General features: G+C 33.8%; 1 protein-coding gene across 8 annotated transcripts in view; it reads right to left on the reverse strand.

Annotated features, from left to right (window-relative positions):
* Positions 1 to 17,842, reverse strand: part of RAP1GDS1 (Rap1 GTPase-GDP dissociation stimulator 1) — a 153,303-nt gene that overhangs the window by 53,076 nt on the left and 82,385 nt on the right. For 7 of the 8 annotated variants that reach the window (XM_032861279.1, XM_032861305.1, XM_032861295.1 and 4 more), the window contains one exon: positions 1,595 to 1,741. The exons of the other annotated variant lie outside the window; for it this stretch is intronic. In XM_032861279.1, the coding sequence (XP_032717170.1) occupies positions 1,595 to 1,741 (147 nt within the window). The remainder of the gene's footprint in view (positions 1 to 1,594; positions 1,742 to 17,842) is intronic. 8 annotated transcript variants of the gene reach the window in all.

Genomic DNA, 17,842 nt, shown 5'->3' on the forward strand with positions numbered 1-17,842 from the left:
TAGCATCTTGTCCCACTTTTTCAGGTGTCCAAGATGAACACCCAATGAAGATGGGTGTCCAAGATGTCCCAAATGAAGCTAAAGTGCCATAAGCAACTGGCCAATGATTGCTTCATGCAATTCAGATATGTGTGTATAATGGTCAAATTTCAATCATTTAGGAACCAGCTATTCATTTTATGGATCATGCAGACTCATTCTGTTTCTCCTGTTCATTTTTTCTTCAAAAGTGAGTCCACTACGGGGGAGATAAAAAGTGGTAACTGACCCTATAAAGGCTACCATTTGTTACTATCTTGAGTTTAAATGGCTAGCCATTTGTCAATTAAAAACTATTTATTACTATTATTGGAAATTTTAACTCAGAGATATAAAAACAGGTATCCTTTGTATAGGATATGACCTGAGAATACATTCTAAGTTTAGCTTGTACCATGCTAAAAAAGCGCATGTAATCCAACATTTAAAAATCAGACATCACATGAAAAGCTACATTTGCAGCTCCCCCCACACCCCCATCTCCAAATGAAAAGATATGGAAGTAGCTGGCCAAATTGCCATACAGAAACTACAGACTAGAGGAGGGTAGTGGCTCTCCCTGTTCAATGGGACAAGGGCTACAGTCCCCACTGTTTGTGCTTGTCACTAACACTAAGGACAAATGTCAGTAGCCATTCATCATCAATGTTTATCTTTTTTTTTTTTAATTATTGAGAATATTTCTTTGGACTCATGACTACCAAAAGTGAAAAATGAAAAATACGCCTAAAGTTTCATGGGATTCTAAAACACATGAAAATGAAGAATAATATTACATGTTCAATATGCAAGTAAAATAGGTCTCTGTCAAAGACTAAAGCTTAAGATGCCATTATAAAACAAACCACAAAAAGATCTGAAGAGTGTTATAGCCCAGAAATCTATCAGAATTTTTGAGTGTTCGATCCATGCTGTAATTCATATAAGATGATACAATTTTTATGACATCTAAAAATATAGTGAAGCTTTCATATCACCATTTTTATGTTCATTTAATTAACAACCGTATAGGTTATCTGAAAATTTTGACATGTCATTTGTTGCCAAGTTCTAAGAATGTTTTACAGAGAAAAGAAACTTCTATTTAATTTCTAAAATCAGAAAGCACAATTACTCTTTATTTTTCTAATGCCAGATTTTATTAAAAGATTTTTTCTATTCTGACAAGTAAATCTAGTATCTAGATAAAATAATTTTACAAATATAGTGTCTGTGTTTTAAAGCTACTCCTGGTATTAATATAAAGTAATAAACATGAAACTATTTTAATACTGCTTATTTCGAAAATGTGTGTGAAAAATATTATAGCATACCATTATGTTGTTTTCGTTTTTGGTATTAACATGGGTAACCCTTCAAAAACTTGTCCCAGTTAATAAATTAGAACATTCTATATTTTTGAAACACTGCGATTTAATGTTGGCTAATTATTAATTTTACTTGTCACTTATGAATTCTTTGCTCATAATTTTTCTGAATATTTTTGGTCTGTGCTATAGTAATGATTATTTTTAATCTTCCCCCAGAGATAAAGCAAGTTTTCAATTTTGTTTACCATTCTCATTGCTATAGTTCATCAGCATGCCACAAAAGACAGTCAAGAGCTTCTCATTGGCGGGATCTGTTATACTGCACAGTGACCTTAAATGGTCAATTACAATCTGTGCACCACCTGCTTGGTCAACTGCACTTCTGCCCTCATCTGTAAAACAAAGAGTTAAATTAAAAATAAAAGAAAAAAGAAATGTACCTTACAATTTCAAATATAAAACATAACAATGTTATTCCTTATTTAGTGAGTAAGTAGAAAATAAACCTAGGCTGGGCATTAAATATGTCTTTTTGGAAAAACAAGACAAGTAAACATGGAAATGGGGGTGGGATGGGGACAAGAGACAATCACTTTTTCAGAGAAAAAAGTTTATTCTCACTGACATCATATAGGAACTTAAAGAACTCTGTATCCTAGGAATGTATGACTATCACATGTGAAAATTTTCACCTGCTCTTTCACAAATGAAAATTCTGTGTAAGAGAAAAAAAACAGAAACTAATATTTTATAGAAATCCTTTTTCTGAGCTTGGAAACCACTAAATATACCTATCAGTGTTTTTCGAAGTTAGTTGTTATCAAAGAAAACCATCTAACTCACATAATAATTCTATATCACAGTAAGCATCCTTTTAATGGCATTACTATAGTCCACAAACATGGTCCCTTTCTCAATTCTTGCTATGGAATATATAAAGAGCTTTAGAAAACTTTCTAACCCCTGAATGTAGGAATGGAAAGAGATGAAAGAAAGTATGTGTCTTTCTAAACCTGTCTTTCCTCATATAAAAGATATGTGACAGCCGTAAGTATGAGCCACATATGTGATTTAAATTTACTAGTAGCCATATGAAAAAACACCAAAAACATGTAAAAAATTTATTTTAATGATCTATTTTATTAAATCCAATAAAGCATGATCCCAACATGCAATCAATATTTTAAACTGTCTTTTTTTGTGATAAATCTTTGAAATCTGAGTGTGCTTTACACTTACAGTCACATGTTAATTCAGACTAGCTACACTTCACAACTGTTTACTAGCCAAATCTGGCTTGTAGCCACCATACTGGACAAGGCAGCTACAGAAGCATAGTACAAAAGGTCAGTAAAAGAAATGGCTCACAAGGGTATTATAACCACTAAGTAAATGAAAGATTTTCATTTTTCTAATAAGAAAACTGAAACTAAGGTCATATCTTTATTATTGTTCCTGAATCATATTAGACAATGAAACAATATATATCAGTTCTTATGGTGTACACACACACACACACACACACACACACCCTTATATAGCACAGCCTCATAAATATTTGCTTGGTAACTTTGAAAATGTTTCAGGAAATCCATACTAAAGTGAAATAACATATTTTTGTCCACTTAGCATTGTTGTGTTGTTATACAGTTGCAGAAGGGAACCTATGCTCGTCAGCTAATGAGATCACAGAAAACTCCGAACTATTAAAGTAACTAGTCAGATAAGCCAGTCAAGAACACTGGTCATATCCCATTTTGAAATTTAACACCCAAAGTTTCACTGTCCAATAACATAAATGTAAATTATCTCAATTGTTGGGCAATTTGTATGGGTATGATGTCAGAGAAAAGTGAACATTATGATTATAAATCTAAATGTTCAGACCTTAAATAATATAAATATACAATACATGCCATGCCTAAAATGTGTAGCTTAAATAGTCTTTGATTCAGATTGCTGATTAAATATGGGCTTTCAAAATATAAATCACACAGGCTTAGGACTTAGAAATCTTAAGAGAACTGCTAAACTAAGCCTTAAATACATATCCTAGGAAACTAAGACTTAGAAACTTTGTGGAGCCTATTTGTAGTGAATTTTAAAAGCGAAGCTGGCTTCCTAACACCAGTTAACTATCTGGGGTGCCTGGGTGGCTCAGTCAGTTAAATGTCTGCCTTTGGCTCAGGTCATGATATCAGGGTCCTAGAATCGAGCCCCCGCCTCAGGATCCCTGCTCAATGGAGAGTCTGCTTCTCCCTCAGCCCTCCCCGCAACTCATGTTCTCATTCTTTTTCTTTCTCTCTAATAAATGAATGAAACTTAAAAAAAAAAGTTAACTATTCAATATTCAAAATATTCAATAATGCAATAAATTTCAATACAAATTTATCCAACAAATCTGTTCATCAAATTTAATAATGCAGTAAAAAAAGAATATAACTGCAATTAGAAGGCAAACCACATATTTACATCTGAGATCCACAGTGTTTTTCTTCTTTTCCTTTCCTTCCTTCTTCAGTTCCCTTCCACCATCCCTGCCCTGTTTCGATTATTTACAAAATAGCTTTTCACTCATGTATTATCAGCAGTAGGTTACAGAACATAAACTTAATCTCTGTATTAGAAATTACATTATACCAAATCTGAGAAGAAAAACAAAGCACACATAATAATAGATAATCTAAGATAAAAAAGTATTAACCACCACTACAGAAATGTTTATACAGTTCCTTCCTCACCCCCCTCACCCCACCTTTGACAAGTCATCCAGGGAAATACGGTTAAAGATAAATTTATCAACATATTTTAAAGAATTAGAGGATGCAAAAGAATAAATGACAATGTTGTATTCTATTACTCTACCAAAACCAGTGAAAGAATATGTCTTTACAGGTATCTTTTGAATCATTTACAATACATACTAGATCATCTGTCATTGCACAAGTCCATATAAATTGTTCTCCCACAATAAAGGTAGTCTTATGTTACAATATTAAAATGAGTACTATTACTGTTCACTTAAAAATAATTTACAAAAGCTCCCTTATCCTAAACTTTCTTATCTCCGAAATACAGGCTGACTGTAACTCTTCTCATAATAAATAACTCCTAACTTGTGAAACACCCTGCACTGTCACTTCTAGAAATATATTTTAATTTCCCATAATTGTGAGTTATCCAAACACTGGTGAAAGTGCAGCCCACCAACTCTCTAGGCGCTGTTACATTCTCTAATGATGACTTGTCATATGAAGGAAGTTTCTAGCACAAGTATGGTATTTCTTCACAGTAGGTAAGAGCAGAGCTATAAATCTAAGGAGATACTATACTTCCATTACTCCTCAGTAGCCCAAACCAGGAAGCAATAAAACTTGTATGTCATGGTTATTATGTCTCACAAATGAGGAAAAAAAAAATGTTACCAAAAAAAGTTACCAAGTTGATATTCCATTATCAGGTACAAGTATATGGTAAGGCTGAGGAAAAGACCTAAAATAACCACTGAATACAATCACTGTGACACGTAACAGGGTATTCTAATTTCAGATTTACTTGTGTATTTTCCCAACTAGGCTCCCTCTCTGTTCTGGGCAACAAATACCTAGTACATAGTAGACGCTCAGTATTTACTGAATAAATGGGGCCTCTGCTTAGATTGTGGTAAATTATCATTCACCTAAAGGATGAATGTGAGTGAGTGTGTGTGTTGTGTGTGTGTGTGAGAGAGAGAGAGAGAGAATGAGAATGAAAATCATTTATGTGCTTTTGTCTTCACCACCACAATATGGTTATGGAATAGTTTAGCTTTGCCTGTTTTTTGAACTTTATTTAAATGTAATCACGTTGCATTTATTCTTTTGTGCCTACCTTCTTATACTCAATATTACATGTGTGAAATTAATCCATTCTGTTACATGCTTCCTGATATATAATATTCATTGTATGAACCCATCTCAATTATTGGCCTATTCTTCTAATGAGTGTTACTTGGGTTGTTCCTAGGTTTGAGCTATTCTTTAAAATACACAGATGGTACTGTTGGTTCACTGAATTTGCTAACTTCCACTTTCTCCATAATGACAAACAGGTTGCCAAAGCCAGTGTATACTCCCTCAAGCAGCATGTGAGTTCATTGTTCACCCCTCCACTACTACTTGGGTATTATTTTATTTTTAAGATTTAGGAAATCTGGTAGGTAAGGTTGAACCTGTTCCAGACTATACAAAAGCCATGTCTTTGCTGGCAGTCTACTTTTCTCTACTTTCAATAAGGCAATTCATTTGGTATTGGTATAGCATTACATGGGAAAACAAAAACAAAAACAAAACCCAACCCATAACAGTTCAAGCAGAAAAGGAGAGAAAGAAACAGATAAATGCAGAGATACACAGATGTTAGAATTTGAAAGAAAAAAATGTAAAGACAGCTAAGTAGCTAGTAAAAGGTGCCTATCAAGCCTATGTAAAAACACGACTAGGTGCAATTCTGGAACTTTCTTACGTTCATGCTTTATAGAAAAGCCTTATAATAATAACAGCAAATAAACTGTTGTTTTTTTTTTAATCATTTCTATCATCACCAGATTTCCAAAAGAGGAGATAAGGTCCAAGTATTTGAAAACACTGAGAGGCAGAATGGTATTAGATGTAAAAGCAGCCTATAATCTGCAATAGCAAATTTTATCTAAAATTAATTTTTTACAATTTAAAAAGTCTACGATTAACATGCTGCTTCCACTTCTGTGATTTAAACATTACCTTTTTCATATTCCTTCTCAAATTCTCAGTATGAAATACAAATTTAAAAATCCATTTAAAGGGGCGTCTGGGTGGCTCAGTGGGTTGGGCTTCTGCCTTAAGCTCGGGTCATGATCTCGGGGTCCTGACTGAGCCTCGCATTGGGCTCTCTGCTCAGCAGAGAGCCTGCTTCCCCCTCTCCTTTGCCTGCTTCTCTGCCTATGTGATCTCTCTCTCTGTGTCAAATGAATAAATAAAATTTAAAAAAATATTCTCTAAAAAAAAAATCCATTTAAAAACTTATGCCTACATACATAATTGATATTAGTTTCCTCCCACCCTCTGATTATTTGTGTAACAAGGATCTTGGTTTCTTATGCATCCATTTGCTCAAATGTACTAACCAAAGTAAGGATCCTTTGTGACATCAGGAGTGGTCACTGTGGTGATGACTATGACGCACACCTCAGAAAACGGTGACATGAGAAAAATAAACAGTAGGAGCTGATCACACAGTTCTCATCTAAATTTTGTTACAAATTACTACTGAGAAACATGAGAAAAATATGTATGTATGCAGATACTGTTATATAAATTAGCTTTTATGTTTTAAAAGAAATTGTATCAAATAAAAAGAGTTCACCTTTAACATTCTGAAGGGCCATAGGTTTGGGACCACCTTCCTCTCTGTTTTCTATAAAAGCTTCCTGCACATAATGATCTGCAAGAGCTGATTAACGATGTCGGCTGAACATAGGCTGCACACAACACAACAGTAAGTGCTAGAGTGCTTTGTATAATTAAAAGTGGAACAGAGGATAAAGCTATAAAGGCTTTTATTACTGATGGCAAAAATGAAAGCTAAGGCATGGAGAAGATAAATACAAATGACTTATATTGTAAATGTACTTTAGAGATATTATGATAAGTGACCTAAGAATATAAATTATAAACTTTATTTTTCCCCTTTTTTCAACCTAGACTTTGCTTAAAGAGATCATGATTAAATACCAGCATTCTGAATTAAAACTTGGGAAATCTGAATTTTAAATCCATGTTCCCTATTAAAGACACACAAAAAAGTATAATGGAATACTCTGCCCTTCATTTCATTAAGAAAACAGCACTGTCTAGTATCGATTAAGAATCTAGTTTTGGGGACACCTGAGTGGCTCAGTTGGTTAAGTGACTGACTGCCTTCGGCTCAGGTCATGATCCTGGAGTCCCGGGATTGAGTCCCGCATCGGGCTCCCTGCTTGGCGGGGAGTCTGCTTCTCCCTCTGAACTCTTCCCTCTCATGCTCTCTTTCTCTCTCTCTCTCAAACAAATAAATAAAATCTTAAAAAAAAAAAAAAGAATCTAGTTTTGGAGATTCACTTTGGAAGAGTTCTTTGGTATCTTCCCCTTCAAAACTTTTTTAGAGTGTCCATGAACTTAACAAATATTAAGTCTAATCTATAACAGCTGTCCAAAATGCACACTAAACAAAGAGTGGTTGATACGATAAAATCTGTTTCACAATTAGTTAAAAGCTTAAAGAGGCACAGTATAGTAACACAAGCTGTACGTCCAACTCAGTCACTAATCCATTCAATGAGATCGATTTTGAGAGTGAAACATTTCTAAAACTCCTAGAGAATGTGTTTTTAATAACAATATTTAGAAACACAACAAGAATGAGCAAACTACACAATCTTAAACTGAAAATTATAAGCCTCATAAGCATGGACAAAGTCTTAAACTGTGCTGCAGTATCTTTTCACATGTCCCTGTCACATCACCCATGAGGACCCACCCAGTCCCAACTTTCTAAAATCCCGCCCTTTCTCAACATCTGCATTCTTAACAGAAACCGTATTTCCTGCTCCACAGAGAAGAGAGAAGAAACAATCTTCCTCACTTTTTCACCTTCCTTCTACTATTAGATGTAGGAGCATATGTATCCTTTTCCAAACACTTTTAGTATCCCCTGTTGTAATTTAAGTTCGGTTATAGCTAAGTACAGATAAAGAAAATAAAGAGATTTATTTTCAAAATAAGGGAAAACTTTTACTCTTCAAGTAAAGAAAGTTGTAGACATGTCATAAGCTAAGGTCTCCAAGGAGCTGAATGCAAACAACATTTAATAATTAAATCCGAGGACTAGTCCTCGTTGAGAGTGGGAATCTGAATTTCTTTGTTACTGAAATTTTGAAATGTTAACTTAAGAATTTCAATAAAGGTAGAAGTTTTTAATATTAGAAAAACTATAATATCACTGAAGTAATTTCTAGGTTGTACGTTTTGTTAAGTTTGACCACAAGAAAGCCTCTTAATCTCTGTTGCTGTGCTTCCTGCTCTGGAAAAGGGGGAAGCAGGGAAGAAGACTGCTGGGCTTCTTTTTAGCTCTGACACTCTTTTATTCATTTCTATTTCAACTTATATTTCTACTCTGTGTTACGAATGCAGGAAGTGCTAGTATATGCTGTGTTTGGTTTTGTTTTTTAATGTATTAAAAAAAACCCCTCAAATCTTGCTATTTTAACTTTCCAATCATTAATCATTATAATTCAGGCACTTATTTTTATTTTCCCCAAGTAACTATTACTAGAAACTATAAGGACTTATGGTAAATAAATGAAACATTCTTTTTACAAGCTAAGCTGGAAAGCTGAGACCTGGCTTTTTTCCTGCTCAGTTCTGAAAAATTATACTGTTAAGAAATAACAATTTTTGAAGTGCTCTTTCTTGGTGAACACAAAGGTGATTCAGAGTAGATGCTTAAAGTCAAAACAATTATAACTTAAGTCCTTACTAGTGTTAGTTTGCAAAAAGCAATGGCATTAAAAAGATGCCATGATAAAATTTATTTTAATGAAGTTCCACATTGCTTTTCTTCAAAATCCACTGCTATGCCACTTTGAAACTCTAAGACTAAATATTTTATTATGATAGAATCTGAACACATGTAAATATATTCTGAACAAGGATTTGAGAACAATAGGCAACATAAATTAGACTCTTAAATGCAGGGATGCAAATACTATTTGGAGTCTTCTTAGTCAATATCAAACTATAACTAGAGACTAGATTTTAAACTTCAAAGAGCCCATTAGCTCTCAGTGAATGCCAGCCACATGTGTTACAAAATTCAGATGTCTTAGAAAGCTAAATGAACAATATTACTGAAAATCCCCAAACTACCCTATTACTGCACTAAGGAAATGACTGAATTGCCTAATTTTACCAGAACTCTATGTAAACAATGGTCCAAATAAGCAGCAAATGGGATAGTTTATAAATATTTTTATTAAATATGACTTTTAAAAGGTTAGCTGCTTTTCTCAAATTTACCTGAATTGAAAAGGAATCAAATATCAAAATTCTTCCTAGAAAGTTAAATTCATGACACAAAGATATAGTCATGAGTGTACTTTTAGTTTGCCTTTCAAATTCAGTAGTTTAATATCATTACCTGTTTGAGATAATGTTACTGATTTAGGAATATGCTTTTGAGATACAGACATTATTCCTGCTTATTATGGGTTAAATTGTGTTCCTCCAAAATATATGTTCAAGTCCTAACCCCCAGGACCTCAGACTGTGACCTTTTTGGAAATAGGGTCACTGCAGATGTGAACAGATAAGATGAAGTTATGCTAGAATAAGGTGGGTCCTTAATGCAATATGGCTAGTATTCTTTTTTTTTTTTTTTAAGATTTTATTTATTTGACAGAGAGAGAGAAAGATTACAGGTGGGTCGGCAGAGAGAGGGGGAGAAGCAGGCTCTGTGCAGAGCAGAGAGCCCAATGCAGGGCTCAATCCCAGGACTCCGAAATCATGACCTGAGCCGAAGGCAGAGGCTTAACCCACTGAGCCACCCAGGTGCCCCATGGCTAGTATCCTTTTAAGAGGAAAGAGATGCAGAGAGGAGAATGCCTTGGGAGCATATAGAAACACAAAGGGAGAAGAGAGCATGTAAAGACAAAAGACGAGAATGGCATTTACTGCCACAAGCCAAGGAACTCCTGAGGACACCAGAAGCTAGGAAAGACAAAAAAGGCCTCTTTGCATACAGATTTCAGAGGGAGCACAGCCCTGCTGACACCCTGATTTTGGACTTAAACAGCCTCCACAACTATAATACAATAAATTTCTGTTGCTTTAGACCATCCAGTTTGTGGTCTTTTATTATAGCATTCATAGAAAACGAATACACTTTTCCACAAAAACAATGTGGAATATTCAAGCTTCATACCAAAAAAAGTATTTGACATTTAAGTAACCCTTTACTATATATTCAGTTTTTATACATTTCACTGAAATTATGATTTCACAGATCACTAACAATATATTTCAAGTTAAATTAATATAAGATTTTAATTAATTGTCAGTATACATGTGCAAACTGTGATACTAGCACATCCAAAGGAAAATTAGTTATTTCCTCATTATTTAATCTTACTGTCTTTGAAATTTTTTTCCATTTAGCATCAAAATGTTTAGAACTGGGTTTTTACCCTGTGGACTAATAGTAATAATGATGGAGACTCCGCAAGGTGCTTGTGAACGAGTCTACTGTTGGAAGAGGAATAGGAATATGGAGGGAATCCTTTTGTGGTACATGCATACCACATTTGGTATATGCATACCACCTTTAGGCATGCATAGATGGCTGAAGAGAAAGCCAGAATACCAACTACCCCTATCTAAGCACAAGGTCAGAGGAGCCCATTACTAAGAGAGTTTGAAGACTACTGCACTGAAATAAAGTTAGCAACAGCAAAGTGTAAACCCAGTTCAACTTCTGACTAGATTGGCGGAACCTCCAACCTATATTAACTGCCTGAAATAAAAGGAAGTGTGCTTACTTCTGGGGATTAAATACTGTTAATTTCAGTCTCTACTGTTTTTCTATACACAATGTCCAGCAGTCAATAAAAAAATAAAGAGATATATTAAAAAAGAGAAGAAAAAATAACCCACTATCAAAAAATAAACCAATTAGCAGAATGAGACTCATAGGTGGCCTACATGTTAGAAATATCAGATAGGACCTTAAAATAACTGTGATTAATATATTAAAGGATCTAATGGAAAATGTAAATAATATTTATGAACAGATTTAGAAATTTGCTGAGAAATGGAAACTTTAGAGTTAAATGGTGATGCTACAAATGAAAAACACAATATTAAGGGTGAACAATTAATTCAATAGGTTGTGAACAGTAGACTCAAGAAAACCAAAGACTCGGTAAATGCAGATCAAAGGAAATTATAAAAACTAAAACACAAGGAAACAAAACAAGTAAGGGGAAAACCTAAATCACCTAAGAACTGAAAGAAAATAGCAAACAATCTAATGTAAGTGTAACTGGAATCCTAGAAGAGACAGAGAACAGGGTAGGAGAAATACTTAAAGAATGAATGCCTAAGAAATTTCTCAAAATAATGAAAGACATCCTGCTACAAATTTATGAGGCTTAAGGAATCCCAAACAAAACAAACAATAAAAACAAAAAACAGTCAAGTTGCTGAGGAAAAAAAAAAAAAAAAGAGAGAATCTCTTGAAGGCAGCCGGGGTGAGGGGTAGGAGGGTGGGAACTATTTTGGGGATAGCAAAAATAAGAAAAACAGTTGATATCCCATCTAAACTATTCAAACTAGAAGACAATGGAATGATACCTATAAAATACTGATACAGTGCTTTAAAACTTTTTTTTTAAACTGTCAACCCAGAATTTTTTATCCAGTGAAAATATCTTCAATAGTTAGGCTGAAGTAAAGAATTTTTCAAACAAATAAAAGCTGAGAGAATTCACTGACAGCAAATCTGTTATGCAAAAAAATGTTCACAAGAGTTTTTTAGGCAAAAGGTGTACAATACTAAAAATCTGTATCTACCCCAGGAAATGAAGAACACTGAAAATGACAAAAATGACAGTAAATATTAAAAAGCTTTCCTCCTATATGTAAAGATAATAAACTGTCTCAAGTAAAAAGAACAATGTACTGCCGGGTTTCTAATCTATGGAAAAACAAAGTGTGTAACAATAATAGCACAAGGTGTAAGGAAGAATTAGAAGTATACAGTTGTAAGGCTATTAAACTATATGCGGTTTGATATAGTATTTGAAGGTAAACTGTGGTAAGTTAAAGATGTGTATTGCAAACCACAAGGCAACCACTAAAAAACTTAAACAAGGTACAGCTAATAAACTAATAAAGGGAAAAATAAAGATTACCTAATTTTTCCAAAATAAATCAGAAAAAGATGGTAGAAAGAATAACGAAGAGTTTAAAAAAATCAGAAGACAACTAGCAAGATTTCAAGCCAAGCCAACCACACAAAAGTCACTTTAAATACATATGGTCTAAATCTCCCACTTAGAAGGTAGAGATATATTAAATAAAAAGCAAGATCCGACTATGCTATCTACAAATAACCCACTTTGAATATAAATGTATTCAGATAAAAAATGAAGAAATGATAAAATATTTATTATGCAAACACTAATCAAGGGAAATTTGCATCTATATGGTCAGACATAGCAGACACAGAACAAGCAGTATTACCAGGGATAAAGTAGGACATTATACAATGTTAAGAAGCAACAACAATCCTAAATAGACCTTCAATATTTACAAAATAAAACACATAGCTAGAGAGATTAGCACATTCAATTATAGAATTGGTGCTTATTAAATGTTAATTTAGCCTTTGCATCAGGCACAGTGGATAAAAACAGAGATTTAAGAAGGCCTTTCTTTCATAGAGTTTCTATCCCCATGAGGAAAAAAGCAGTAGTAAACAAAATAAAAGTTTCAGTACAGTTTTTACAGGGTGCTATGGAAGCACAGAGAAGGTATATGTCTTCTGAAGGAACAGATGAAGGAAAATGAGAAAGGTGGTTTACATAAGACTTCACAGAAATTAAATGTTCATGTCCATGATAAACATAAGTGTAGTTACCTATAAATTATGAATTCATAGTAAGATTTATACAGTAAAATTAAGTGCTTTCTCTAGCTCACCTGTAATATAATTATTATTTAATAGGAGTAATAATTCTTAAAGTACTGACTAATCACATATATTATATAATCATTTTGAGGTGTTTCAAAAACTTTGACCAAATTAGCATTAATTCTCCTGTCTTTATTTATCAATGTTTTGGGGGGTACCTATGATTCTTCATAAACTTGAGCTATAACTAATTCATAGTCATGGAGAAAAAGTATAAAGGAAAATATTTAAGCAGTAAACAAAATTTAGTTTTTAGAGTATAATGGAAGCACAAATAAATTAGTTTTACATGAAAGGGTTAGAAAAAGGTCCATGGTCATGTTTTCCAGAATGTCTTTCAAGACATCTATTTTGTGTATAAAAAGAAAAAAAAAAGTGTACTTCTGTGTTTAGATCCTGATTCTTTTCCTTATTTACTGAGGAAAATTTATGTAAAATAAACTATAAACTTAAAGTATATAACTGATGAGTTTCAACAGTTCTGTATACCCTAGAAACCACTAATCAATATATCAAATATTTTATCACAATCAAAAGATTTCTCAATGAGATACCACCTCACACCAGTCAGAATGACTAAAATTAAGTCAGGAAATGACAGATGCTGGCGAGGATGTGGAGAAAGGGGAACCCTCCTGTACTGCTGGAGGGGATGCAAGCTGGTGCAGCCACTCTGGAAAACAGCATGGAGGTTCCTCAAAAAGTTGAAAATAGCTACCCTATGACCCAGCTATTGCACTACTGGGTATTTACCCTAAAGATACGAATGTAGTGTATTCTCTATCACTATTTTTTTTTTTTTTTACTCCATTTACCTATATTCATAGACATTTGTATTGTTTCTAGTTTGGGGCTACTGTGAATACAGCTGCACTGAATGCTGACACACAAGCACTTGGGTAAATACCCAGGAATGGAATAGTTGAATCATATGGTATTTGTTTATGAGTGTATCACTATTGAACACTATTATTTAAAAGAAGAATGTGATGTGCCACTTAAAAGTTCTATTTAAGACATTTGCAAATACTAGGGGTGCCTGGGTGTCTCAGCCATTAAGCGTCTGCCTTCAGCTCAGGTCATGATCCCATGGTCCTGGGATTGAGCCCGGTGTTGGGTTCCCTGCTTGGCAGGAAGCCTGCTTCTCCCTCTCCCACCCGCCCTGATTGTATTCCTTCTCTCACTGTGTCTCTCTCTGTCAAATAAATAAATAAAATCTTTAAAAAAAGAGAGAGAGAAATTTTCAAATACTGTAAAAACTGACAATCTTAAAAGAAAACACAATTAAGCATTCTTGAGCATATAAGAGACACTTTAAGTGCTCATCAAATTGAAGTGAAACTCTGGCTGCTTCATAACTAGGTAAGCATAGGGCTTCTCCTTCTCCAACATCAATTTGGCCACTACAAAGAAGCACCAGCCCCATTCTACAAAACTACTTTTCATGTATAATTTTTCTAATTAATTTTATAACAAATAATCATCCAAATCACAAAATGAGAAAAAAATGTCAGGGTGAAAAGAAGTAAGTCTTGGTAAGAAAAAACTAGAAATAATAGAAATTATGTCATGACAATTCAGAAATCTGAAGAAGAAAAATACAATCATATCTTCATATAAGAATAATAGTACAGCTCCCACTCTCAGAAATTATTAAATATTTTCACCCGGAGGCTTGGTGGTCAATCAATTTTAACATCAAATTACTTTTTAAAAAATGGCCTATGATTTTCATTCAGTAATGGTTTCCTGCAATATATACCAATCTGGAAAAAAAGACTTAGCATATCTCCATTTCTTTCTTTTCTTTATTATAAAGCACTATATAATACTGACCTGATCTAATAAAGGTTAAGTGATACAAATGACATATATTAAATACTTGTTAACTGACCTATACCATATTACGTGGAATAAAGAGAAAAAACAACTATCACCTTGTAGTCACTCAAATGACAAGCTGTTCAACTGAAAGAACCTGTTTCTGTGCTTTTATCTTATCACTGCTTATTTTAAGAAGGTTTTTTAGGTCACTGAGGAACTTTTTTTGCTGCTTACTTGACACATTACTAAGGTTTTACTGCCTATTTGACATATTACTAAGATTTCACTTAAAACACAGTATCAGAAAAAATGTTTTGCTAGTGAGCTACTAAATGGAAAAGATCACTTTACAATGCCAATAAATTAGACAAATTTAAAAGGGTGTATCACCGTAAAAGTTGGACAAAATAGAATTTAAAATAATTGTTAAAACTATGTAAGATGTGTATAAATTCCTTTCTGTCATTCTTTATCCCATGAATGGAAGAATTTATTCAGGACATTAAAGACTAATTTTAATTTTCATCATCTAAATACCTTGTATACAGAAGAAATAGTATGAAGCAATAGATATTTATGGGACAACTTGAAGGGGATAGCCATGTTTGTCTAATTGGTTTATTGAGAATAAAACTCTCAGATTGTTATCTGGTTTCCTTAGTTTTACTAAGAATCCTGCCTGATCAAATAAAATGTCTTATATTTCCCAGTGAATAAACAGGGAAGTTAGTATTTTAGACTTTTAGACTCATCTACATTTACAGAAAAGGACAAACATAAAGGATCAAATATGATGATAAAGCATGTTTATGGACACATAATACTTTTTATAAAATGTTTTCAAATTCGGGAAAACTAATGAGCTTTTTCCATCATCATTTGGTTCTGCTACATCTTCTTTCAATTAGGTAGTTTATTTTTGTGATTTATAAGAGATTAAACAAAATGTTGGTTTAGGATTAGCTTTGCACAGAATTCTTACAGCATATTCCTAAATCTGCAGTTCTAAGAGCTGAAACATTAATACTAAAGCATAGATGTATTTAGTGATGTATGTATTTATGAAAGTGGTAACTTCCTCAAATACAGTACTTATACAAACAATGAACCACAAACATGGATTTTAGTTCAGCACTATCCTGAAAAGTCACTTGAATTCTCAGACCTGTTTTCTTACCTGTAAAATTTGGAAGGGGTGGAGTAGAAGACTTAATTCTAAAAATCTCTTCTATTTAAAAAATTAGGAATTCTAGGTGTCTTTATTCCCTAAGCTTTCTAATTTCTCATGGTTCCTTGAATCTACACCACCTACCCAAGTGTAATTTGAACATGTTGCTAAATGCAAGAAATCCTTTAAACTTTTTGGGTGTTTATCCCCAAAATGTACACAAACATAAAGATAGAGAAATCGCCCATCTGTCATTTCCTCTTGCCTATCTCTCTACTAAGAACTCAGACTTATTACTGCCCCCAAGAAAGCAAAATAGGTAGCAATAACAACAAAAGTCAGAAAAACATAAAAAAAAACAAAACTGTGCTCTTTCCTGTAGGAGTAAACTGCCCTAACCTCTGTCCAGCTACTCAAGCCCTAAATCTAGAAATTACTCTTGATTTCTTTTACTCTCTCTCCTGATTCACCCACCACCACAAATACTTCCTGATTTCTGCTGTCCTCCATCATCCTCACTACCATAACCCTAATCCAAGTCACTATTATCTCTTGCCTGGACTACTACAAAAGCCTTCTAATTGGTCTCCATGCTTCCATCTTCATTCTCAACTTCCAATCTTCTCAATCCACTTTCCATACAGCTCCAAGAATGATGTTTTTAAAATCTGAATCAGATTCCCTCTCATAAATTCCTATTACTTTAGAATGACCCACAGGTTCTCTATGATCTAGGTCTTGCTTATTTCTTCCACATTTTTGCAGAATACTCTTTCTGTATACAACATCTCTTTAACTTGATCTCTTTTCTGTTCTTTAAACATACCAAGTTCTTTACTCACTTAGGGCTTTGTAATTGCTCTACTTCTAAAGGAATATTCTTCCCTTTCTCTTCAAATAGTTCATTCTCATTTTTCACACCTCAGCTCAAAGAATATCCTGGAGACAACTTTCTTCACCTTCTGATACACTCCATTTCATCATGTTGTTTATTCCCTTGATATCAATGACCACAAAAGGTAAATATATTCTTTTTGTAGTATTTACTTTTTTATTACTTATTTCCTCCAATGCAAGCCCTATAAGGATAGGGACTTCTTGCTATTATTCTCTCCTCCTCATCACTGGTACAGTGTCCTGAATACAGTGGGCTCAATTAATATTTGTTGATTAAAGTACCTGGGGTGTGTACACACACACACACACACACACACACACACACACATATATATAAATGAAAAAATACAAAGACTCAGAGTAAAAATTTCCAGGGATTTACTCATCATCACTACTGGAATAAAAACACTCAAATCATATGACCCATGGTGTATGTACATACTAAGACTTTGTATAGGCAGGAACATAAATATATATCTTCAATGACATAAAAGCATGTTTCTAATTCTAATATGGCTTAGTAGAATAAATCTTTTCCCATGTCATATAGAAGGCTGATTAAAAGGACAGTTCAGCAGGTTAAAACTTTGTTTATTCAAATGTATTTTAAACATTCAAATGAAAAATGTGAACCCATCGATATCTTTTCTGAAATTTAGAAAGCAACTTATAAATGAACCAGGTGCAGGAAAATGCATGGAAGATTAGATATAAAAGTAAAAGCTACAGGGACGCTGAGTGGCTCAGTTGTTAAGCATTTGCCTTTGGCTCCGGTCACGATCCCAGGGTTCTGGGATCGAGTCCCACATCAGGCTCTCTGCTCAGCGGGGGAGCCTACTTCTACCTCTCCCACTCCCGC

This window comes from Lontra canadensis, unplaced genomic scaffold, assembly GCF_010015895.1.
Source record: "Lontra canadensis isolate GAN:19392208 unplaced genomic scaffold, GSC_riverotter_1.0 scaffold1, whole genome shotgun sequence".
NCBI classification, from domain to species: Eukaryota; Metazoa; Chordata; class Mammalia; order Carnivora; family Mustelidae; genus Lontra; species Lontra canadensis.